We start from the raw sequence: 27,270 nt of genomic DNA on the forward strand, positions 1-27,270 counted from the left end.
TGGCCAGTCCAACAAAGACTGCCCCTCAAAGGAAAGGCCAGGAATCCAGTAGTTGCCCTGTCTATGCAGCTAGGTGTCTCAGCCGCTCTTTAGTCTGTCTTGGACTCTGAAGAAGTAGGTTCTAATACCAGCAGAGGGTAGATGAACTTAGCCAGAGAGAGTGAGAGCGAGCAGACAAGAGCAGAGGCTTCCCTCTTCTCTTCCGCCAGAAGGCGTGGCCCAGATTTAGCAAGGGTCTTTCCACTTGGAGTGATCAATTAAGAAAATTCCTCACAGGGATGCCTAGTTGCTTGCATTTTAGTTGATTCCAGAGGTAGTGGAATTGATATCTGAGGTTAGCCTTCAAAATGCTAGCAGGTGGAAGTAAAGAATTAACTCCAGGGTTGTCCTCTGACTTCCCCATATATCTGTGCCATGTGCAAACGCACCACACACTAACAACAATAATAGAGTTGTGACATTGAAAACAGCCCCACCCCCAGGATTGTAGACATTTATTCTGTCAGATTTTAAGTAACTAATGAAAATTGGACTTAGCATAAGTCGTGATACTATACATCATGCCCTCAAAAATAGAATTTTTTGCAGAGGCCCTAAGATTTTTTGGTTTTGCTATTTGTGTGTGTGTGTGTGTGTGTGTGTGTGTGTGTGTGTGTGTGTGTGTGTGAGAGAGAGAGAGAGAGAGAGAGAGAGAGAGAGAGAGAGAGAGAGAGAGAGAGAGTCAGGACAGTTATCAGGAGTGAGTTCTCTCCTTCCACCATGGGCTCTATGGGTCAGACTCAGGTCTTCAGTCTCGCACAGCAAGAACTTTTGCCTCCTGAGCCTCTCTCTGGCCTGAGGACGGAGGATTTCTCACATCCTGACTAGTCCTGGGAGCCAGACTGTCGGGACATGGAAAACAAATGCTATCAAGTATCGTCTCACTGTTACTTGATATGACAGAGGTCATTATTTAGGAACCTTATCACTAAGCCAGCTTTCATTTCTGGATTTCTCTAATCTATATTTTGTTTCTGAGCTTTTAGGATCTTCAACAATTGCAACAGCTTCAACAGCAAAATCTCAACTTGCAACAGTTTGTGTTGGTGCACCCGACCACCAACTTGCAACCAGCACAGTTTATCATCTCACAGACCCCCCAGGGCCAGCAGGGTAAGCATTCCTAAAACTCACTAGGGGTGTAGCAGTGCTGTCCGTCCACTTAGTATTCCTGACACCTTCACTAGCATTTTGCTCTAATGGGATCCATATGAGCAATGCTTTTGTTAAATTTTGGTTTCAAACTACTGGTATTCATGAGCACTATAAGTAATGCCTTCAATCAGGAACACAGGTTACATATATGAGTAAGAATGAAATTTGAGACCTGAAAGATCAGTAAAGGCTAGCTTATTAAAGAATCTCACAAGAAATTTATAGGACTTTAACTTGAAATCACACAGCTTAATCATTTCCAAGGCTCAGCTTATTTGCAAGTCATTGGATGAATGAGAAGGGTCGGTTTCTGAGTTCTACTCCCAAAATTTTAACTAGTTCTTTGTGGAGTTGAATTTGAATGCCTGATATCTTCCAATAAAGTTTTCTGTAAGATCAAAAGTTTAAGCAGAAAAGTGACATTAGCCATTTGTATTAAGGAAGCTTGTTTACACTGAAACTTGGAATAGTCAAGAAGAGAATTAGTAAAAAAATAAAAATAAATAAAAATTAAAATTAAAAAAAGAAGAGAATTAGTAATACTGGTCATCAGAGTTCTGCAAGGTTCTGTTGACATTGATAAAAGCTGAGTTTACACTGAAACTTGGAATAGTCAAGAGGAGAATTAGTAATACTGGTCGTCAGAGTTCTGCAAGGTTCTGTTGAGATTGATAAAAGCTGAGTTAGGATTGTAAGGACAGAAAGAGAAAATGACAAAGCAGAAAAAAGGACTTGGGCCAAGCGTGGTGGCACCTGCCTTTAATCCCAGCACTTGGGAATCAGTCAGAGAGAGGAGGATCTCTGAACTTAAGGCCAGCTTGGTTTACATAGTGAGACCCTATCTCAAAATAAACTAAAAACCAAGAAAAGATTTGGTGACCAGTTATTGTAAGGAATAGGCATCTAGATGACTAAGTTTTTAGGACACTATAAGCGTTGGTAGGTTGGTCCTATAAAGAGAATATATACATGGTAATGGCAGCGCTTTAGGAAAACCAGCATTTGGAATAGCAAGGATGCATAGTGTCTGAAGATGATACCTGGTTTGTGGGTAAAACCACAAACAGTAAAAAGTTTCATTACAATGAAAGAGAATTCCAAGAGAGGAGGAGGAAATGATCTGTCTAGACAGAAAGACTTTGACAGGCCATACCTGAAGAGTGTGTGGGGTCAATTGGGAAGTTCTTTAGGTGTTTTATAAAGCCCAAGGATATTATTGTCTTTCACTTTTTTTTTTTTTCATATCTTAGCCTTTATAAGATAGTTAAAGAAATGGCTACTCTAATTTTTGTTGTTGTTGTTGTTGTTTGTATGTTCTTAATTTCTTCCTTTCCAGCCTTTCATAGGATTGGGAAATGGCACATAAAGAATGCTGGTTGGCTTTAGAGCCTGTAACCTTGGACAAGCCTCCTAAGTGTGTTGAGTTTCACATACTTCTCATCTTCTCGTTTACCCTTTTCATGTTCCCCTTTAATTCTGAGTAAATTATATAAAATGTTTTCTTAATGTCAGAAAGACCACTGTAATGTAATGAAAAGTATAGACTGTAGTCTAAAGCCAAGCTGTCTCTGAAGAAATATAATTTTCCTGAGCCTCAGTTTCTTTACGTGAAGTGTAAGAATAATTTTAGTATTTTCTTTCAAAACTTGTAGGGATTCAGTTAGGAATCACATATGAGTACTTTCTGAAAATGTGCCACTATTACCATTGATGTCATCATAGCAGTAGCAGTCCATAGATAAAACTTAGAGAATGGAAAGTTTGTTCCTTTATATGTAAAAACCAGCTTGAAAGTACTTGGGACTCAGGAAATGACTTAATGGGAAAAGCACTTGCATAAGAATGAGGATTCATGAAGAGACCTCTGACCTAAACCTCTGGCCTCTATAAGCATGTGCGTACATACCCATATACACGTGCACTCAACACCACAGACACGCACGCGCGCGCACACACACACACACACACACACACACACTCTGGCCTCTGTAAGCATGTGCGTACATACCCATATACACGTGCACTCAACACCACAGACACACACGCACACACACACACACACACACACACACACACACACACACACTCTGGCCTCTGTAAGCATGTGCGTACATACCCATATACACGTGCACTCAACACCACAGACACACACGCACACACACACACACACACACACACACACACACACACTCTGGCCTCTGTAAGCATGTGCGTACATACCCATATACACGTGCACTCAACACCACAGACACGCACACACACACACACACACACACACACACACACACACACACACTCTGGCCTCTGTAAGCATGTGTGTACATACCCATATACACGTGCACTCAACACCCACAGACACGCACACACACACACACACACACACACACACACACCTCTGACCTAAACCTCTGGCCTCTGTAAGCACGTGTGTACATACCCATATACACGTGCACTCAACACCACAGACACACGTGTGCGCGCACACACAGAGTAATCTAGAGCCAGTGTGTACCTCTGCTGTTGAGTTGTTGTGATCCTTGTAGCATGGACAGGGCCCAGATTGCATTTCATAAGATTGGCCAGCCGTATGAAGGAGAAGGCTTCATTTCCAGTAGAGCCGCTGCGATTAATAGTAACTGAAAAATCTGATTCAGTCTGATTGAGTTTTGTGTGGAGGGGATAAAGATTGATTTGTTAGGATTTTAACAATTACAAAGAATGTTTCTACTGTGAGATTAGCCTCCAATTGAGCAATCATTTCTGCTTCTTTTTGAGGGAGGGAATGTTGTTAATCTAAGAATTTGAAAGTATAACTTATAATATTGACAGTATTGCTGTGATTATATAACTATTGAAAACTCAGGAGAGAAATCCTATTCCCAAGTTGATTTTTCTTGGAACAAGTCTTACTGATAGGTTTCTGAGTCATATCTCATGGCAACTTGTATTCTGCCTTCTCTACTGTCAACATTAATTTTGAAACTAAAGAAACACTCTTGTTAGAAAATCTTGGCTTTTGTGTTTGAGGTCTGTTATTCGGGCCAGGGACTGGTAGATAGACTTGCTCCTCACAGAAGTGCTAGGCCTCTCTTGGGCTCTTTTGGCATCTCAGCTAACCTTAATTGGCAGGGAAGGAGAGGAGAGATGGCTTAAAGTTTCAGTTTGTTTAGAAGATGCTACTGTGAACCAAAATTAATTATTCAGTATTATCACTTCTGATTAAATATGATTATTTAAGTGCTGTTACCAAAGACAAACAAAAATCCAACTTTCCTGTTAAACTTTAAAGAAACTCATCAATAAAATATCTGAGTTTGTATTTTCTATTGTTTCATTTTTCATTGTTTTACAATTTTGGTTTTTTATTTTCTAAATAATTTTTAAATACTTTTCTTAATAATAGATTAATTCTGATTATTAACATAAAATGTAATTTTATTTTTCTCACTAGACAATACTTTTGAGTGTGTTCAAACCCATAAAATCGACAGTTATAGTTAATTTGCTTAGCAGTGTATTGAGTACCTGCTAAGTGTCATATGTCACTCTAATTATTGGAGTTAAAAATTTCAGCAAGGTGAAATCCCCTGCACTTACTAGAAGTCAAACAGTAGTAACCTAAACAAATGACTTGGATAACAGTATATCCAAGGAAGATGGGCGATTCGACTGACCTGGTAATAATTGACATGTAGAACATAGGTGTGTGGTCTGAAGAAAGCTTGTCTGGAGAGTGACGTCTGAACTGAGGACTGAGTGAGGTGGGGACTGCTGCAGCTAGATGTGGCTCTGGATGTCTGCCATGTAGGCAGTGAAGGAGATGGCCTCGGGAATGAGTCTGCCCTACACCAAGAAAGGGAGGGCCAGTGTGCTTGAAGTCCAGTGATGAAAGAAGGTGGTAAGAAGTGAAGTGGGAGAGCACAGGCAAGCACTGGGAGGCAGCTCATTGCTAAGGCTTGCCATGCAAGCATGGAGACCTAGGTTCAGATGTATAGAACCCATCTAAGCGCTGAGTGAATGTGGTGGCTCCACCTGTAATTCCAGTGCTTGGCAGACAGAAACACAATCTCCAGAGCAAGCTGTTTAGCTAGCCTAGTGTATCTGAGAGCCTGGGATTCAGTTGAGAGATTCTTCCTCAGTGAATAAGGTAGACAGTGAGGAAGACTATACACACATACATATAAAGATGAAAAAAGCAAGCAATACAGGACCAGATTACCTAGGACTAAACTGATATTCTGTTAAATGTAATAGAAGGCTACTGGAGTATTAGGTTGGTTTGGTTTGGTTTGGTGGCAAGGTCTGGCTGTGGAGTGCAGGTGAACCATGAACTTTTGCATCAGCCTTCCATATACTGAGGCTGCAAGCATGTACACCAAGCCTGGCTCACTGATGTTATGTAATCAAAGAGGTCACCTTAAATACTTTATAAGCTTGAGCTTGTAGAGGGGTGGAGAGTTGGCTCAGTGGTTAACAGCGCAGGCTGCTCTTGTCAAGGAACCAGGTTCAACTTCCAACACCCACATGGCAGCTCACAAGCATCTATAACTCTAGTCCCAGGGGAGCTAGCACTTCTGCACATATATACCTGCAGGCAAGGCACTCATATACATAAAATAAATAAATCTAAAAATATTTTTTAAAGATTGAACCATACATACTTGTCATTTAAACATGAATTTTTTTTTTCCCTGAACCTGGCTTTTAAGAGAAGCTTGTAACCGTGTATAATCAATTTACTTAGTTTAGCACAGTTGCTTCATAATACAAATAAAAGGACGAGTTCTCTGGGAAATCCCAATCTATTTAATATATTTGTTGTATTGGGGAATCTACAATGTCAAATAAATACTTATGTTAATTTCTTAAATTTAGGCAATGTTTACTTACTTACAAACAAATGATAAAATCTGACAGGTTTAATTTTTTTTATTATTGTCTTAACACTTCCAAATTTAGTAGCTAAGGAAATCAGAAAGATATGTTAATTTAACCTGCCGTAACTTACTTTGTCTCATTTCCACCTCTGCTTCTGTCTCATCACAACCTTCTATTTAGTCTTTCAACATGATTATATTTGAAACTAAGCACTTAGATTAAGTTCTTCAATATAGATTTATTCTGGGTTGCCCCTATATTTATAACATTGCTAAAAAACCAAACAACAACAACAAAACCCTATAGACTTAAATAATCGACTGTGTACTACAAATACTTCCAGGGGTTTGAAACAAATTGTCCAGCCTGGCCTCTAATCTGGGGGCTCAAGTGACCCTTCTGCCTCAGCCTCCAGAGCAGCTGGGACTACTGGCATGCACCTTCACACCCATTCTACTTACCAATAACTTTTCCACTAAGATTATTTAGTGTAGACATTTGTTTACATTTCCCCTTTGTTATCACTAAAGGGGCATGTGCTAAGAACTTGAAAATGATTGCCTGCTTCTTTCAGAAACTGATTCCCTGTTCCAAGAGTTCTTAGAGCAGCATTTCTCTACCTGAGGGTCGCAACCCCAATGGGGGTCAAATGACTCTTCCACAGGGGTCATGTATCAGATATCCTGCATATCAGATATTTACAATACAATTCATAACAGTAGCAAAATTACAGTTAGGAAGTAGCAATGAAAATAATTTTATGGTTGGGGGTCACCAACCATATTAAAGGGTTGTGGCATTAGGAAGGTTGAGAGCCACTGTGTTAAAGGATTCTAATGAACTCTGGGTTAAGAAGTTGAACTCATCTTTAAATTTCCATATGCTTTCATTTAGAGTAGTTCCTCTTGTTCTTCCTCTTCTTAAGAAATAAAGGCCTCTCAAAGAACTTATTCAGATTACACTAAAGATATACAAGCTTTGATTTAATGTTACATGTTTTCATACCATCTTGTGTTTAACATGATCAACAGTACTGAATTTTAGGCAAAGAAATTAGATGAGTCTGAAGACCAGGAAACCATTCAGAAACTTTGAGTTTATATTCTTTGTTATCCCCCTGAAATATTTGGTTTTCACAGGTCTCCTGCAAGCGCAAAATCTTTTAACGCAACTACCTCAGCAAAGCCAAGCCAACCTCCTACAACCACAGCCAAGCATCACCCTCACTTCCCAGGTCAGTTTCTTACTCCATTGTTTTACTAATTTAAAACGAAACAAAAACACTCCCAGTAATAATAATCTCAGGTGTTCAAACTCTGACCAATAACTCAATGCTGGGCTTATTAGCTTGATAAAGCAGTGCTACCAAATTGATGAAAACTGATATTTTTCATGGTCCTTCTTCAAGTTCGTAAAGAATAGCCATGTTGGTAGTAAATGAGGATGAATGATAGCTGTCTGATGTTGATAGATAGAAACACTGAAATGGAAGACCTAGGAATTCACTTAGAACCTGTCCCTGATCCTTTTGCTTGCTGAAACAGTGAAGGAGCTTTGATTTTCATCTTCTCTCAGGACTGAAATGTTGCTTTGTGTCCTTTCCTCGGAAGGCGTAACCGTCGTCTTCACACAGAAAGCGAAGTTCTTAGGCATCTGCAAGTTTAAGTTGCATGTCTGTCTCTTTATCTAGTGGTGACTGACCACGTGTGTCAGTTTGCCTCCTCATCCCTAGTGGCTCACCTCCACTCCTCCCTTCCTAAAGTGTAGACGGTGGGGGAGGAGAATGAATGGCTCAGTGGTTCTTGCCCAGCAAACAAGAGGACCAGAGTTCTGATGCTAAGAACCATTTAAATGCATGCTAAGTGAACATGGTGGCTCACCTGTAGTTCCAGTGAGGGATTCCCTAAGCAACCTGGCTATTGAAATTAGCCTATTGGCAAGTTCTGGGTGGAGAGTGATCAACCTTTGTATTTTACGTGTATGTACATATATCCACATGTATGCACACATGCATACACACAAACATGAAAAGCAAAAAGTGTAGTAATTAAAACTTAATATATCACCTAATTTCACAGGCTTAAATATTCACTTACAGTAATTCTTCATCTTGGTCAGTTGGAAGGGTTTAGTTTTTATTTATTGGGGGCTTTTTGTTATTGTTTTGGTCACTATGACAAATACCTGAGAAAAATAATTTAAAAGACAGCGGGTTTTTTGACTACATAGATTTAGTAACCAGTTACTTACTACTAACCACTGGGCCCTCCTTCTAGTCCCCATAACCAAACAATTTATTAAAAGTGGACAACTAGATATCATGAATTATTACAAAACCATAATAATGAATACATGGTATCGGCATATAAAGAGAAATGTAAGCCAAGGTGATATGTCTGTCTAATAGACAGAAATGTAAATAGCCAGCTAAGTTTCCAAAGCTACCAAAGGATTCCAGTGAGGAAAAAAAAGTCTTTGAAACAAATAACAACTAACAATTGACTTTTCATAAGTAGAAGGTGGTAAAGACCACCCTTTTTTCCTACCTTTTCTGAAGATTAGTCTGAAATGAGTCATAAACATAAACTTTAGGAAGAAATGTTTGTGCCACTGGGTAAGACAGTGATTTCTTAAACAAGACCCAAGAAAGAAGCCTTAACCATAGAAGAGACAGTACATTTCAGGAAGATTAAATCTTATCTTAAGAGAATGGGAAGAAAACCACAGTTAAGGAGAACACAGTCTTCAAATAAAACATTTGATAAATGGTGTTGTTTTAAGATTTATTTTAACCATTGGGGGTATGGGAGGTGTTTGTGCAGGTACTCTGGGAAACCAAAAGAACATGTTGAATCCATTGGTGCTGGAGGTCCAGGCAGCTGTGAGCTGCTGGTTATGTGTGCTGGGAACTGAACTTGGGTTCTCTTCAGGAGCAGCATATACTCAGTCACTGAACAATCAGCCCATGGTTTAAAAAAAAAAAAAAAATTATGACATGAGACAATCAGACTTAAGCTAGTGAGAAGCAAAAAAAAAAAAAAAAAAAAGCAGCTGCCAACTAAGAAAAGCTGATGTTCAGTAAGCAAATGAAACTATACTCAAAACAATTAGTTATTAGGAAATATCGATGTTCCTTCAGTAGATTTGAGTACAGGTTATAAAGAATTTGAGACAAAGTATTGGTGAGAAAGTAAAGCAACTAGATTTCTCATACATTGCTAGTAGTTTTGCAAAGTGTACTACTCTTTCCAAATTAGTTTGGCATTTACTTACAAATTAAGCCAGTGGGTAGTTGCACACACCTTTAATCTCACAGAGGTCCACAGAGAAACCCTGCATCCAAATAAATAAATAAATAAAGCTGCACTTTATGGAGGCTTCCCTCTGAATGAATGAATGAATGAATGAATGAACGAACGAACAAATGAATGAATATAGCTGTACTTTATGACCCAGTAGTTTTACTGTTTAAAATGAAAGCAAAAAGATGTATATGAATACTTACAGTAGGTTAGTTAATAATTATCCCAAACTATTCATTAGATAGTAAGTTACATAAACTTCTTGAATAACCATGTGACAGATTTCTAATTGAGCAGTAAGAAGAAATATACTTTTGATAGCTCTAGTGGCATGTATGAATTTCTAAAAAGCATTATGCTAAGTGACTGAAGCTGGGCTTAAAAGACTAAGTACTGGGCCGGCAGTGGTGATACACGCCTTTAATCCCAGCGCTCCGGAGGCAGAGGCAGGCGGATCTCTGTGAGTTCGAGGCCAGCCTGGGCTACCAAGTGAGTTCCAGGAAAGGTGCAAAGCTACACAGAGAACCCTGTCTCGAAAAACAAAAAACAAAAAAACAAAAAACAAAAAAAATAAGTACTGTATGATTTTAGTTTAAATGATATTTTAGAAAGGACAGAACTATGGTGTAGAAATTCTATCAGTGCTTGTCAGGAAGTAAGGATCGATAATGAAGATTGATAGCAAAGGGTTCAGAAGAAATTTGGAAAGGATGGTAAAGATATCTATATGGTGTTATTTACACAACTATATTCAGCCGCAAAAGCATCAAACTATACCGCAGTTTTACATGTTAAGTTTTTAATATGCTGGATGCAAAATAAATAAGATTGGTGTTATGACATACATACACCAGAGACCTCTCTCTGGCCTCTATGCTATGCACATGTAGCAAACTTCATCCTGACTCTGGTCAGTAAATGTTATACCACCATTCTAGATCTGGCCCACTTAGGCCAGGGATCTTAGAGTAAGATACCAGCTGTCAAAACGTACCCAAGCTACTTTTAGTCCATTATTATTTGACAAAGAAGCTACTTGATGCTGAAGATGAAATCATAGTCTAATAGTTGAGACTCAGCTCCACCTATCAGCGTTCAGCAATATGAGATTCTAATATATTTGGTGTCGTGTGTAGTTCTAAAAGGTGAGGTTAAAATTACTCAATGTCAGCATGTCATGAAGACATGCTTTATTGTCTTTACTGAAGCAGAATAGCAGAGGGATTTGCCCCAGTTATTAGGTCATGATTCTTATGTAGTTTTCTGGGTCAGTTAGTTCCCATGGAGCAAGCCTTAATAATGAGGTCAAGGTCAGGTAATGTAAGGCCCATATAAATTACAAGAAGGAAATCCTGGTTTATAATCTTAACTGGGCTGCTGTTCATAGGAGGGTTCAACTGAGCAGATAGGATGCTGAATCAGGAGCACCTCTATTTAGTGAATACTCAGAAGGAATGTCCTACTTAACACTTGTGAGTAGAACAGAGTAACCTGGTGTTTGAATGATAAGAAAATTTAATATTTTCTTTAAAAAGGAAAGAAGGGGACTGGAGAGATGGCTCAGTAGATAGGTCCTCTGGCTGCCTTTCAGAGGACATGGGTGTGATTTCTAACACATCTATCTCTTAGCTCTGCAGGCACTGCATACATTTGGTACACAGACATTCATTGAAGCACAAACATAAAATAAAAATTTTTATTTTTTTAAAAAAAGGAGAACCCTGGGCTCAGTCTTGAACACATGGGGTAGGGTGGTGGGATAACAGGACTATGCCCTCATGCCCCAAAATAAACTCTAGAGAGATTTAATTTTATAATTAGATTAAAATGCAGGGAACCAAGGGGTCATATTATTAGGAAGAATTTTCTCTTTTTACCAGAAGGGATTTCATCACTGAGAAATAACTAAAGTTTTCTTTCTCAAAGCAAGATAGTAACAATGGGGGGAAATTCACAAAAATTTCAGTTTAAAGTTTGTATACACTGAAAAAAGTTTAAAAGCTGATTGAAAGAATTATTTGTACTAATATGATAAGAAAAGGGTATATATACACACCATAATATTTGAAGAACTGGCTTAATGTAAGAATGAGAATAAAGATACCATTAATTTATGATTGAGACCCGAGTCCAGTGCAAGGAAATACAGGTAATATTGATACATGGGAAGTCTCTTGTTTTGAGTAGTAAGAGAAGTACTGGGTCAAAAATGACAGACCGTTGGTTTACCCCTGTGAACAACAAAATACTGTTTTAATTGAGATCATGAGTCCTGTGTCAGGAACTGTGTCATGTGCTGGCACATAGCATGTTGTTATCAGAAACATGACAGAATTTATGGAGTTGTCAGAAAATCCTCCATAAACTTACCTTAAAGAACTTTTTGCTGCTGGTGGTGGCACCTGTTTAATGCAAGTACTATGGAAGTTGAGGCAGTGGGATTACATAGTGAATTCCAGGCTGATCCGAGATACACAGTAAGAACCATGCTTTTGTTTGTTTGGTTGGTTGATTGTTTTGGTTTGGGGTGGGGGTTGGGGGCTGGTTTTTTTGAGACAGGGTTTCTCTGTGTAGTTTTGGTTCCTTTCCTGGAACTCACTCTGTAGCCCAGGCTGCTGCCTCCTGTGTGCTGGGATTAATGGCGTGTGCCACCACTACCCAGCAAGAACCATTCTTGAATGAATGAGTGAGTGAGTGAGTGAGTGAGTGAGTGAGTGAGTGAGTGACTGAGTGAGTAAAAAAGCAGAGGGAGTAGAGGAGAAAGTATTTCTTTGTTCTTGGTTTTCTTGAGACAGTCTTTTCTTTGTATTTATTTTATTTTTTAAAGGTTTATTTATTATGTATACAGAAGAGGGTGCCAGATCTCATTACAGATGGTTGTGAGCCACCTTATGGTTGCTGGGAATTGAACTCAGGACCTCTGGAAGAGCAGTCGGTGCTCTTAACCTCTAAGCCATCTCTCCAGCCCCCTCTTTGTATTTACTTATGAATTTCATACAATGGATTTGATCATATTTCTCATTCTCCCAGCTTCTCCCCCACTGCCAAACTCACCCAAATTCATGTTCTTTTTCTTCTCTTCTTTGGTTTTTCGAGACAAGGTTTCTCTGGCTGTCCTGGAACTCATGTTGTAGACCAGGCTAGCATTGAACTCACAGAGATCCACCTGTCTCTGCCTCCGAAGTGCTGGGATTAAAGTCGTCCACCACCACCACCTGGCATTCCTTGTTTGTTTGTTTGTTTGTTTGTTTGTTTGTTTTTGTGGTGTTTTTTTGGTTTTTTGTTTTGTTTTTTTGTTTGAGCTGAGGATCGAACCCAGGGCCTTGCACTTGCTAGGCAAGTGCTCTACCACTGAGCTAAATCCCCAACCCTCCTTGCGATTTTTTAATTTAAAAAAATCCCTCTGGGCGGTGGTGGCACACGCCTGTAATCCCAGCACTCGGGAGGCAAAGGCAGGTGGATCTCTGTGAGTTCAAAGCCAGCCTGGTCTCCAAAGTGAGTTCCAAGAAAGCCAGCCGCAAAGCTACACAGAGAAATCCTGTCTTGAAAAGACCCCCCAAAAAAAAAAAAAAAGAATCCCATGGAAGGTTGAAGAGATGGTTAAGTGCATTGACTGTTCTTCTAGAGTTCAATTCCCAGCAACCACATGGTGGCTCACAACCATCCATAGTGGAATCTGATGCCCTCTTCTGGGATAAAGTTGGATATGCAGATAGAGCACTCATATGCATAAAATAAACGAATCTTTAAAAAAATACAACAACAACAACAAAGAAAATCCCATGGAGCCCAGCTTGTATTGGCTGATTAAGCCTGAGCATCCTCAACTAGGAGTGGGCTTAAGCCCATCTTCTCTCCTCCATGCTAGGATTTTGTCTGGCTTGAGCTTATGTGAATCTGTTTCCTTAGTTGCCTGGACATTACAGTTATAAGCTGAAGACTCTTCATTATTCTGTTCCTTCTCCAACAGCCAGCCACCCCAACTCGCACAATAGCAGCGACCCCAATTCAGACCCTTCCACAGAGCCAGACGACACCAAAGCGAATTGATACTCCCAGCTTGGAGGAGCCCAGTGACCTTGAGGAGCTTGAGCAGTTTGCCAAGACCTTCAAACAAAGACGAATCAAACTTGGATTCACTCAGGTAGGATGGTCTCCATTTTCGTTCACACTCTGTTGCTGTGATAAAACACTAACCAAAACCAACTGGAGGAGAAAGGCTTTATTCAGCTTCCAGTGCTAGCCCTCCAGTGAGGGAAGGTGTAGGAGGAACCTGGAGGCAGGCACTGGAGCAGAAGCCCGGAGGGACACTGCTGACCTGTTCCCTGGCCTTCTTAACAGCCCAGGCCCACCTTCCCAGAGATGGCACTGCCCAGTGTCCTGGGCCCTCGACATCAACTAGCAGTCAGAAACGCTCTATTGATAAACCCACAGGCGATCTGATAGAGGTAACTCTTCAGTTAAAATGCCCTCTTCCAGATCTGTCCAATTTGACACCCAAATTTAGCCATTGCAATGCTCCCTTCCACAGCCTTCTGTGGCTGACTGCGAACACTTTCTAAGGAATAGCATGTTTCTCGGTCGTGCTGATTTTGACGTTAGCATTTACAGTCTTAGAATAGTATGCATTTGATTATGTTAGATCCATACATTTATTCGCAATAAAATATTAGATTAAAAATTTCCAAGGGGTTGGGGATTTAGCTCAGTGGTAGAGTGCTTGCCTAGCAAGCACAAGGCCCTGGGTTCGAGCCTCAGCTCCACCAAAAAAAAAAAAAATTCCAAATGTGTTTCACAGCACAGGCCTTAGAAATTGTATTGGGAGAGTGTATGTTTTAGTAGACTGTGTTTGGGTGACATACCCTGCTAAGGGTTTGGTGTTAAAGAACATGTGATAACAGTGCTTACTACTACTGCATAGGGAAGGTGGAAAGAGTAAGGACTGGAGTCTTTTCAAAGACTTCCTTAAAACTGGTTTGGGGATAGAGAATGCTTCCCCTCCTTCCTCTCAGTCTACACTGAGATTAGTCAAGTAAGAATCTACTGAAGATTTTTAAAAGGTAAATTAATCAAAATCCAAATTTTTTAATGTCAACTAACAGAGGGCTTGAAAAGCGAAATGGGTGTGCTTAATGGTTTAAGCAAGCATTTGGGTACACCACGTTTTTGTTTTTCTTCTCCATGCTGCCACTGACTATTCATCCTGATTAGCCTGTCAAAAATAATGCTTTGAAAGCAGGAAAGGAATTAAACTTATATTTATGTAAAATGGATAAAGATCATTAGCTGGAAGGAAAAAATCTTGAAGTATGGATTGAGTTGTGTATTTATAGAATCTGGGAACACTGATATTTTCTTTCCAGAAAAGCTTCCCATTCACATTCTTTCCAAACTAGGTTGTGTTGAAAGTATATAATGCACCACCTGCTCTGGTAGATCAAAAATCAAGGTGACATCACTGTCTTCTATATTCTAGATGTTGTTAGGGACTTAGGTTTCTTTTATTCCTTATATTTGAAGATTTATTTTTACTCAAAGAAACTCCATCTTAGATATAAAGAAACAAATTACAGGTCTGGTGCTTGCCACCAAGCCTGATGGTCTGTCTGAGCTTGATCCCAGAACTCACATGGTGTACCCATACACAGACAGATGCATCTGCACATGCACAGACCAACACATACATACACACAAAATAAATAGGTAAATACAAAAATTTTAATTATAATCCAGAAATATTTTAGTCATTTGAAGCACTTAAATGAAATAATTTGTTTTAAACATAAAAATAAGATAAACTAGAATGGTATAGATAAATTAATAGACTAAGAAAGTTTAAGGCTAGCATTTTAACAGTGTCTAGGTTTTGGCTATTAACACATTACGCTCTGGGGTCCTCCGATAAACAGTTGCATCAATGCTAAAATCAGAAATATTAGACTTTTCAAAATCTTTACCTTTAACCAAATATTGGTTTCCCTTTTCACTTTTTGTGGCATTTGATTCAATATATTACACTGAGTGGACAGAAGTCAACCCCTCTCTCCCCTCCTTCTCCCTCCCTTTTTCTCCTTCCCCCACTTCTCACCCCTCTCTTCCCACCTCCCCCATACACACTGTACCTCCATCCCAGCATCTTACTTTGTTTTATGATTTGGTTTGCTTTGATCTTGGCATGACTACTACTTACTTTTGAAAATGGCTGATATAGAACTGGAAATGGTTTTCAAACTTGCCTGCATGGATCAGAGTACTTACTGCTGTTACAAGATGGGAAAACCAGCTATTGACCTTTGTTTTTAATTCATATACCTTACTGTAATTATTCAAAATTACTGTGTACTCAATTTATTCATATTTATACACATGCACAGTAAAGTATTCAAGTTAATTCTTAAAATAAATCCCTATTCTTTGATTAAATACATTTTCAGTGGTTATTTTCTAATTATGTGTTTATCATTTTTTGGTAAGCAGTGGGTAAATAATGTATGCCATTACGTAATTAGAAAGCATGTTATAGTATACAGCATTTTTCAGATGCAGTACATTCATTCATTATTTGCAGTGCAATTCTCTGCTCCTCCATTCCTTTTGTTCTTTTCAGAAAGGCCAAAGGGAAACAGTGTAGTTTGTGTTATGTATGTTGAAACCAACTGATTGAAACTGCTAACTTATATGAAGAACCCAAGAGCTACTAAACCAGGATGTACCAAATTAATGAAAATTAGCATATGAAGTTTGCTAATGAGGGACCTGTCGTAGTAACTTCATTTGCTGTGAAGAATCACCATGATCAGAGCAACTATGACCATCGTGGGGAGCATGGCAGGCAGGCATAGTGTTGAAGCAGTAGCTAAGAGCTCACATCTTGAGACAACCACCACGAGGCAAAGAGAGAGCTAACAGAGAATGGCATGGCTTTTGAACCTCAGAGCCCACTCCCCATGGCACTTCTTTTCCAACAATGCTACACCCCGTAATCCTTCCCAAAAGTTCCACCAGGTGGAGACTAGGAATTCAAATATAGGGACCTAACCAGGTACACTGGTGCATGACTGTGATCCCAGCACTGGGGAGGCAGAGGCAGGCTGAGCTCCATCAGTTCAAGGTCATCCTGGTCTACAAGGCTTGTAGCCATATCATAATGCAAAATACATTTCTTTCAACTTCAAAAGTCCCCATACTCTTTGAGTCTCAAGGCTGTTTCAAAGTCCAGTGCCTCTTTTGAGTCTCAAGGATATCTGTTAATTGTAACCACCTGTAATACCAAAAGGCAATTACATTCTCCCAACATACAATGGCATTGAATATATATTAGCATTCCAAAAGAGAGGAATAGGAGGAAATACAGGACCAGAGGCAGCCTGAAACCCAGCAGGGCATGGTCTGTAGTTGTAGTTCATGTCAAAGGGCTTAGGTGGTTCTTTACATCTTCCCACTCCTTCCAGCTTTGTTTGACTGCAGCACACTTCTCTCGCTAGGGCTGGCTCTACTCCCTGTGTACAGCTCTCCTTGGCAGACTCCCAGGGCACTGGCATCTCCAACAGAGTCCAGCCTTCATTTTTATGGTTTCATGCAGTGGCCTCTTAGGCCTCCGTGCAGGAACTCCCTGTCACATGTCTGACTGGCCTCAGGCTTTCTTCATCTTGGAGGTAGATTCCACAACCCCTTTTACTCCTAAGCAAGAACCACATGGCCAATGCTGCCAGCTTCTTCGGCTTGCTTGGGCTAGAATGTGGCCCTCCTTGAATTACATTTACATAAACTTTGATTTGTTGTTACTCCTTAGGAACAGATGAATTCCTTAAGCTATTTCTTTTCACAGTTTGCAAGCTAAGCTAGGTGGTGTCTTTTTCTAAGGGCACTCCCTTTATTCAGTTGTTCCTATCTCTTTTATCACAAACCTAACCTCCAGCGTTAGATTTCTGTTGCTCTTTTTCTCCTCAGACTGTACATGTTATTATTTCTCTTTGCTCTGCTTCTTCCTTTTCATTGTAGATCTATGTAAGAATGATCTTCTCAGCTCAAAAAAAAAAAAAAAAGAATTACCACTAATTAATAACTATGTGACAGAGTCAATATCTATTTTGAAATCTCCTCAGCCTATGAAATCAGTTTAAAACTCTTCAGTTTAACCTCAGGCAGGTTTTTAGAACAAGGCTAAAAAGCAGCCACATCCTTTGCCAAAATATCACAAGAATTACCTATAGCCCAATTGCTAATATTGTTCCCTTCTAAAACCTCTTGAGCTGGGCCTCCATAGCCCACTTTGCTCTTAACTACTATTTTCTTCCAAACTCCTAATCCACAGTCTTAATGTCTTTCACGTGCCTCCAAAAAACCAACATGGTCAGGCCTGTCATAGCAGTAGCCCACATCCTGGTACCAACTTTATTGTTGCTTTCTATTGCTGTGAAAAGACATCATGACTAGGGAAACTTATAGAAAAACGTTTATTGGGGCTTATAGTTCCAAAATGTAAGTCAGTTACCATCATGGTGGGGATCATGTCAATAGACAGGCATGGTATGAGACCAGTATCTGAGAGCTCACATCCTGAGACACAACCATGAGGCAGAGGGAATTAACTGGGAATGGTATGGGCTTTTGAAATCTCAACAGCCACACCTCCTAATCCTTCCCAAACAGTTTCACCAACTGAGGCCTAAGTATTCAGATATTTCAAACCACTACAGAATTATTGCTTTTTATTGTTTTAAATAATCCCAAATTTAGTGAAATTGTATTACAAATCTCCATTAAGTGAGTTTGCTTTTTACTGCCATTGTTCTAGTGGACTGGTAACACAGCTTTATCTATAGCTGACAACTTAAGTCATTGGTGGTTGGGGCGACTGGGGCTGTGCATGCCCACAGAGGCCAGAGGTATAGTTGAGTGTCTTCCTCCATCATGCTTCACTTTATTATTTGAGACAGGATCTCACAATTTACCTATGATGGCTGGCCAGTAAGCTCTAAATCTGTATATTTGCCTAAATCTCCTGTGCTGGGATTTTAGGCACATCACCTGCTTTTTACGTAGGTGATGGGTGTTAGTTATTTTGGCGCTCTTACCCTGCGAGAAAACGTCCCGAACATGACAAGACCACAGAAGAGTTTTTATTAAAAGAGGATAGAGGATGTGACAGGCCTGTGTGAAATGCATGTGGACAGGAAGAGAGGAGAAGAGGAGAGACCTGTGCAAAATGGCGCTGGCTTTTTAAAGAGTGGGCCGCGCATGCGTACAGGACCACATGTGGCTACTCCAGGCATGCGCATAGATTACATGGCCGTGCAAATCACTCGAGATGTTTTGACCCAAAATGGCTATTTTGAACCGGAAATAACTAAGTGGTCCGCCGGGCAAGCCCAACCGTGTGGGCATGTTGTGACTTCCTATCAATGGGGACCCAAATGTGTTTATCCTTGTGCAGCAAGCACTCTGCTGACTAAGCCTTTTGCCCAGCCCCATGTTATTGTTTCTTAAACTTAAAATAATATGTTTTTGTTTTTTGAGACAGGGTTTCTCTGTGTAGCTTTGCGCCTTTTTCCTGGAACTCACTTGGTAGCCCAGGCTGACCTCAAACTCACAGAGATTCCGCCTGGCTCTGCCTCCCAAGTGCTGGGATTTAAGGTGTGCGCCACCACTGCCCAGCAAAATAATATGTTTTTAATAAACATTTTCTTTATCATTACTTGTCAAAATTATTAGTTTTCTGAGTATTTGTGAAAATATTTAGTGAATTGTGCAGTTATAGTGTCAGAAAACATTTATTGCTACTTGATGTCATGTATTCAAAAAATTCCATGTTTTATTTAGTCCCAGATTTCTGGAAAGCTATAATCAAAACAAATAAAATCATGAAGATACAAATATATGTGGCTCATAAAGTGTAAGTTGTGTCTTTGACATATAGTAGGCACTGTGTGAAGGTTCAGTCACTGAATGGAGTGACAATGATAAATATAGGTGAAGATTAATTCACTTGTCCATATCTTCAGATACATTTGTATAAAACATAGCAGTGTTTCTGTTCCTCTTCATCCTGCCTCGGCTCTCTAAGTTCTACTGTAATTAGAAGGAAACTAATAAATGATCCACTTCAGTTCTAGTTAAAGAGAAATTATTCAAAGCCCACATTGATGGGGATTTTTTGTATTTGTGTTGCCCAGTACCATCACCACTACCCACTAGTGCTACTGAGTCCCTGAAAGGGTAGTGGTGCTGAGAAGGTAAATGTTCATTTGTTTACTTTTCTGCAATTTAAATTTAAGCAGTCACTTATGAGTGGTGACTAATGGGAGACATGGTGCTGCATATATCTCTTGAGGTTAAATGTTCAATATACTTCATTTTATTTTGTAGTTCTACATTTGTCCTGTGTTAAACTTCTTAGTGAAAGTTGGCATCTTGGCACATGCTTATAATCTCAGCACTTGGGAAGCCAGAGGATCAGGAGTTCAAGACCAGTTACAGCTAAATAACAAATTTGAGACCATTCTGGGCTACGTGAGGCCTCTATTTAAATAATTATAATAATAAATTAAAATGAACAAAACCAGTTTATATGCTTTTAAATACATCTTTCCTTTGACCCCAGATATAATAGACAATCTGATCTCAAAAATATGGACTTGGGGAATTAAAAGAACTCAAGTAATCCTAACTCAATTGTGTTCCTAAAGCAGGACAGAATAGCACAAGTTTAGAATCCTGGCGCTTGAGAAACTGGGGCAGGAAGATCACAAATTCAAAGCCAGTCACTGTCTCAACAGATTGGGGCTAGAAAGATTGCTCATTGGTTAAGAGCACTTGCTGTTCTTGCAGAGGACCTGGTTCAGTTCCCAGCTTCTTATGATGGCTCACAATGATCTGTAACTCTAGTTCCAGAGAATGTGATGCCCACTTCTGACCCCTGTAGGCATTGCACACATGTTGTATATGTATACATATAGGCAAAACATTCATACACATAAAATAAAATAAATAAATGTCTAAAAAATAATTAATTAAAAGTAATGTTGCCAGGTTTGTTGAGAGTTGACTCACAGCAGAGTTAGCTCTGTGTATTTTGAATGAGAAATGCTGTACTTTTGTGCCCTATCTAATCTAGTTGAAATGGGTGTGTGAGCCATTTAAACTCCATGAGCTCCTCCTGTTATCTATAAAATAACTATTAAGATACATCTTTTCGAACTAGAACAAGAGAGATCCAGCTGGAAGAAAGGCACTGTGTATGTTTCAAAGGTGATAGGCTCATGGAGAAAGGCGTCTTTTGTAATATATTCAGAGGATCATTGTTCTGTTTCAATAAGGTTACCAAGTTTTCAGTGCCCATGAGGGTTTGATTGACTAAATGGGTCAAACCTCTCTACTGTGAATTTCTATCTCTATAATGGCTACAAACGTGGTCTCTTAGAATACCTGGTTTTGGGACCAACTTTGAAATCTAAGCTAAGGGTGAAAATAGATTTATTTTTCACAGCTTCCAGAAATACTTATGAGGAAAACTATAAAGAATGAAGGGTCATTTCCAAATTTTAAAGTGATTTGTTTGAAATTCTGTTGGTTCAGAAATTCCTGGTTTAGGGGCAGTTGCCACTAAGCCTGATGATCTGGGCTCAATCCCCAGGACCTACGTGGAAGAAGGAGAGAGCCAATATCCTGGAGTTGTCCTCTGACCTCCACATGGGCACATGGCACTCTTGAATCCACATAATGCATTAAATAAAAAATAAATAAATAAACATGCAAGAATAAGAATAACTTGCTGGGCTAATCCTTATAAGTGATGCAGGTAGATTTTAAAGGATACTCAGATCATTTTGGTTGCATTAATGGAGGGGTATTAGTACACCAGAACTTTGAAGACTTAGAAGTTTTGGTATGGTGATTATAACTATATAAGGTAACAAGAAGAAACTCAAAATAGAAAGCACATGAGGTAATATTGAAGGCTTCTATGATCAAGGCCCTGCTGAGCTGTCCCTATAGTCCGGGGCCCTGCTTGGGGGTAGAGTTGGTGGGAAAATGGAGTAAATAGAAGATGGCCAGTTGTTTTCCTAGAGCAGCAGTTATTGGAGTAGCCTTTCAAAGTAGAAGTTGGAAACATTAATGACATAAATTTCTTTTCCTTTATACCCATTTCTGTTCTATATTGTTCAGGGTGATGTTGGGCTCGCTATGGGGAAATTATATGGAAATGATTTCAGCCAAACCACCATCTCTCGCTTTGAAGCCTTGAACCTCAGCTTTAAGAACATGTGCAAGTTAAAGCCACTTTTAGAGAAGTGGCTAAATGATGCAGGTCAGTGACAATACTAAGAAATTTCTTTATTGTCCATGGGATTTTATAGGAGGGATTATTCTTTGAACTAAGGTCTTACTATATTGCTGATAAAACAGAATGTTGGAGCCACTAATCCTATGAGACTTTTATACATTATGATTATGTACATCTGAGAGATATTTCATCTTAATATTCCAGTAATTACAGTATTACTAGCAGTAATTGTAGCCTTGCAATGTTTCTGTATTTGAGCCAGGGTTATGGGTAGACATACAGTGTTTGAGGATGAGGATAAGAAGGCCTGTGGGTATAATCTTGAAGAACAGACAGATTACTTCTTTCTTGATGGATTGCCATAAAATTTGTTCCTGGTAATATTTCTACTTTTGTAGAAATTTTAAAATGGCCACCTTTCATTTAAAAAAAAGTTAGGCTTCTGGACTTGAATTATTTATTTTCTTTTGAGATATCCTTTCAGAAATTATGAATTTTGAGCCATGACTTTGGGAACTTTTTTTTTAAAGGAACCACAAGGGTGTCTAACCATGTTGTTTCCATTGTTGATAGAAACAAAAATTAGACCTTTGGGAAAGAAAAACTTGAGACATACTAACTATTGATTCAGTAGCTGGGGGTGAAGTTTAGCTATCTATTGTCTTTTTTGCAGTCACAGGCAAGAACCACTGATCTGCTCCATCTCGATTTACATGGAGTAGAAAGAAATCCAGTGTAACATGGCCAGGCTTGTTCAACTGTTAAAGTATACCATCTTGTCCTTAAAGAAGTTAGAAGTACCCACTCCCTACTATTATGCTGGGAAACTGAGAAATCATCTCTAAATTAAACATTAAAAATCCAGTGATTTCCAAGAATATTCTTCCTTTTTATCCTTGGAGCTTATAGACAAAAGAACTAAGGGAAATAGAAGTGAAAAATAGAACCTCTGTATCCTCCGAAACAATAACAAATGAATGGTGACAGAAGATAACCTTGGAACAAGGAATGCCAGTGAGGACTGTGGAAATCGATGGCAGTGAGCAGTGCTTCAATGGAGATTACATTAAAAATCTCACACTTAACATCACGCTTTAAATATTTTGTCAGTGTTATTGATCCTATGTTTTCTGTATGTGAATCCTTAAGCTCAGCTTTTTTCCCTATATTTTCTTTTATAGAGAACCTCTCATCTGATTCTACAGCATCTAGCCCAAGTGCCCTGAATTCCCCAGGGTTGGGGGCTGAGGGCTTGAATCGTAGGAGGAAAAAACGCACCAGCATAGAGACCAACATCCGTGTGGCCTTAGAGAAGAGTTTCATGGAGGTCAGTGAGCTTTACTTTTCATGTGCATCACCAGTACTACAGCTAGGGACTGTACATATTAAAGCACAGCCTTGTCTTCCTCCACCCTGATGGGCATTTGAACACAGAGGAAATAAGATGCTATAATACTGCCACTTGAATACTGCAGAACTCAGCTGGGCGGTGGTGGCGCACAACTTAAATCCCAGCACTTAGGAGGCAGAGCCAGGCGGATCTCTGAGTTCGAGGCCAGCCTGGTCTACAGAGATCCAGGACAGGCACCAAAACGACAGAGAAACCCTGTCTCAAAACACCCCCCCCCCAAAAAAAAAAAAAGACCAAAACAGAATACTGCAGAACTCAAGAGAGACCTTGGTTCTAAATTGGTAGGGAACATAGGCATTAATCCTACAGACTGGAAAAGATAGGAGAAAAGTACCTCAGACAGAGCAACTTCATGATCATAGACCTCCAGAGGAAACCATGCCTGTTCCAGAAGAGAAACACTTGTGGTTTGGTTGGCTGACTTGTAGTGTCTTTAATGCCTAGAATGGTATTTTAGGGGCACAACACTAAAGACCTTGGATGTCCTTTTATATAGTTCAAGTTAATTCAAGAGATATTTGACTTTAAAAAAACAAACAAAAAAAGGATTTACAACAAAAAAATTAACTTCTAATTCAGAAAGAATTGTGTTTACTTAAGGAAACATTGATTCAGGATTGGCTTTGCATCTTGTTAAAGATGTGGTGAGGCACTTCACTTGATTACAAGATTTAAGTTGCTGCACCTTTGAAATGCTTTCCTTTCCTGCCTCAGAAACACAGTATGAGGTCCAAGTTAGGTAGTATCTATAAAACACCAAGAAACTCATACATTTCTAGTAATAGTAAGTTTGTATTATTTTGTTAATAGTAATAGGCCTTAGCCAGACATGAGGCATTTTAATCCCAGCACCTGGGAGCAGAGGTAGGTGGATCTCTATAAATTTGAGGTCAGCCTAGTCTACATAAAATCCAGGTTTGATTCCTAATACCCACATGGCAGCTCTCAACCATCTGTCACTCCAGGTCCAGGAGAGTCAGCACTGTCTTCTATCCTCAGAGGTCACTGCACAAAAATGCAGGCAAAACACTCACACACATGTATGTCTTTAGTCCCATCACTGGGGAGGCAGAAGCAGGCAGATCTCTGAGTTCAAGGCTAGCCTGGGCTACAGAATGAGTTCCAGGACAGCCAGAGCTACACAAGAGACACCCTGTCTCCAAAAAAAAAAAAAAAAAAGAAGAAGAAAGAAAAGATATTCCAGGGCTGGGATATAATTCAAATGTAGAACTCTTATTCCTGGATTCAACCTCCAATGTGGCAAATACATAAATTGAAATTCTAAAAGGAGGGCTTTTTTTCCCCTCTCTTAGAATCAAAAGCCTACCTCGGAAGATATCACCTTGATTGCTGAACAGCTTAATATGGAAAAGGAGGTGATTCGTGTTTGGTTTTGTAACCGCCGCCAGAAGGAGAAAAGAATCAACCCACCAAGCAGTGGTGGGACCAGCAGCTCACCTATCAAAGCAATTTTCCCCAGCCCAACCTCACTGGTAAGAATGGATGTGGAAGAGACAAGCTCTTCAAGGGCTAATTTTCAGTCTTAACAAATGGCCTATCAAGTTAGTTCATTTCATAACAGCTGTCTCAGTTACTTTTCTGTTACTGTGATAAGATACCATGAATGACCATGGCAACTTAGGAAAGAAAAGATTTCATTTCAGCTTACAGTTTCAGAGGATGGGTCCATGATGGTGGAGCATAGGAACAGCAGAGAGCTCACATTTTGATCCTCAAGTAGGAGGTAGAGAGAGACTGCCAAGAGAATGAGATTTTGAATCCTCAAAGCCCAGCCCAAGGCCACACCTCCTAATCCTTCCCAACAGTTCCACCAACTGGGGACCAAGGATTCAAACCTAGGAACCTATGGGAGCCATCATTATTCAAACTATAACAGTTAAGGAATTATGTGTGTGTGGTGTACATGTTGAATAAATATATAACATGTCTACTTTAAATATTTCCAAAATTATGCAATTTCTCATTTCACAAGAACCTAGTGATTTCCTTTATTTTTAGAAGTAAATAATTTGACTTTTCTGTTTCTTTGCAATGTTTTCTGTAGCTAATAAAGTTACACTGAAACTAATAATGGCAGATTTACTCCTGATTTCCAATTATCTAGAGAAAAAAATGTTATGTTCCTTCCTGTTCCGTCCCAAAGCCCATTTTAGTAAACTTACATGATTAACAGTAAATTCCCAGGTATGAATAGTCATCTCAAATTTCCACTACTCAGATAGTAGATCAGCCTTTCATATAGAACTTTATTGAGGTTGAACATTATTCCTAGATGGAAGAAACATGCCATGGTCACAGTTCTCCCTCATTGACTTTCTTCCTGTTAGGATAATTGTAGACCACTGCCAGATGATACCAGACAAGCTTCAAAAGGGGAGACAGATTGCTGAGTCTGCATTTTTGTTCCTTCTGATGTTAATCTGCTTTTATTTTATTTTAATATTATTTCACATGCGCCGCCCCCCCCCCCCCCCCCCGGTTTTGAGACAAGGTTTCTCTATGTATCTTTGGCTGACCTGAAACTTACCATGTAGACCAGACTAGCCTGGAACTCAGAGAGATTTGCCTGCCTCTGCTTCCCAAGTGCTAGAATTAAAGGCGTGTGCCTCCACACCTGGCTCCACTAAGGTCAGCATTATTTATTAAGTGAAACTTGTGGGTTATTAAATAGTAAGGTTTTAATCATAAATATGATGTAGTAGTTACAAAAATTATTGTCATTAGGTAACAGTTTTGTTATGTATAGGTGACTATTTTGTTTTCAGGCTTAACTGTCATAGAAAGAAGGCAGTGTCTTACAAAACCATAGGATGCTTATCATAATATTTCAAAAAGAAATGCAAAGTTATTTTAAAAATCTGCTTCACGGCCAGGTGGGAGTGGCACACACCTTTATTCCCAGCACTCAGGAGGCAGAGGCAGGTGGATCGCTGAATTTGAGGACAGCCTGGGCTACACAGAGAAACCCTATCTTGAAAAACCAAAAGAAAGTCTCTTTCACTAGAGCTAGGTGTGGTGGTATACATACCCCCTCATATTTTATTAGTTCTTTAAGAATTTCAGTACATTTTTATTGTGTTTTTCCCTTTCCCCAATTCTTGCAATTCCAACCACACACACACACACATGCACACACACACACACACACACACACACGCATGCACGCACGTGTCATTTCTTTTAAAGCCATCAAGTCTGAGTTGTGCCCTTAAGTGTGTGATCATCCACTAGAGTATGGTCAACTTAGCAATGACCACACCTTAACGACAACTCTCCTGCTCCCAGCAGCTGTCAGGGGCCAGTAGTCCACAGGTAAGAGTTGGAGTTCATGCCCACCTCCCTGCTTCATGCTGGGATTCGTCTGTGGGTCACAACTGCTGTGAGTTCCTGTGTGCAGTTCCCTTCTGGGTCAAGAGAAGAATTTCCCTGTATCCCCACCTTCCCTGGCCCTTAGTCTTTCCTTCCCCATTCTGCAGGGGTCCCTGAGCCTCAAGAGAGTGGGCGTGATAGAGTCATCCTTTGTTTGTTTTGAGGTTTTTGAGACAGGGTTTCTCCATGTAACAGCCCTGGCTGTCCTGGAACTGGCTTTGTAGACCAGGCTACACTAAGAGATGTGCCTGCCTCTGCTCCTGAGTGCTGGGATTAAAGGCGTGTGCCACCACCATATAGATGTCCCTTTTAGGGCCAAGCATTCCTTAGTCTCTGTTAGGTGTATCATGACCAGCTGTGAGCCTCTGTATTCATCTCCATCTAGTTCTAAAAGGAGCTTCTCTGATGAAGTTGAAAGATGTACTAATCTGTAATGATAAATCTTTAGAACCTGGTTTAATACTATGTCCATTTAGCCAAGTAATATTAGGTTTTCCCCTTGGGCCTATGCTTTCTCTAGCCCTGGATTCCTGGCCCCAACAACAATACACATTTTTAATCTCAGGACTCAGAAGGAAGAAGCAAGTGGAGTTCTGTATTGAAGGCTAGCCTGGTTAACACAGGGAATTCTAGGCCAGCCACAGCTACATAGTAAGGTTGGTTTTCTTTTCGTTTTTTGTTTTGTTTTGTTTTTTGTTTTTGAGTCAGGGTTTCACTGTGTAGTCCTGGAACTAGCTCTGTAGACCAGGTTGACCTGGAACTCAGAGCTATGCCTGCCTCTGCCTCTGAAGTGCTGGGATTAAAAGTAT

At 39.7% G+C, this 27,270-nt stretch overlaps 1 protein-coding gene across 2 annotated transcripts in view; it reads left to right on the plus strand.

Annotated features, from left to right (window-relative positions):
* Positions 1-27,270, plus strand: part of Pou2f1 (POU class 2 homeobox 1) — a 144,137-nt gene that overhangs the window by 99,812 nt on the left and 17,055 nt on the right. For both annotated transcript variants that reach the window (XM_036202508.1, XM_036202507.1), the window contains exons 7-12: positions 1,026-1,152; positions 7,212-7,306; positions 13,345-13,518; positions 21,543-21,684; positions 22,842-22,987; positions 24,385-24,564. In XM_036202508.1, coding sequence (XP_036058401.1) covers positions 1,026-1,152; positions 7,212-7,306; positions 13,345-13,518; positions 21,543-21,684; positions 22,842-22,987; positions 24,385-24,564 — 864 coding nt within the window. The remainder of the gene's footprint in view (positions 1-1,025; positions 1,153-7,211; positions 7,307-13,344; positions 13,519-21,542; positions 21,685-22,841; positions 22,988-24,384; positions 24,565-27,270) is intronic.

Source organism: Onychomys torridus, chromosome 11, assembly GCF_903995425.1.
Source record: "Onychomys torridus chromosome 11, mOncTor1.1, whole genome shotgun sequence".
Lineage (NCBI taxonomy): Eukaryota > Metazoa > Chordata > Mammalia > Rodentia > Cricetidae > Onychomys > Onychomys torridus.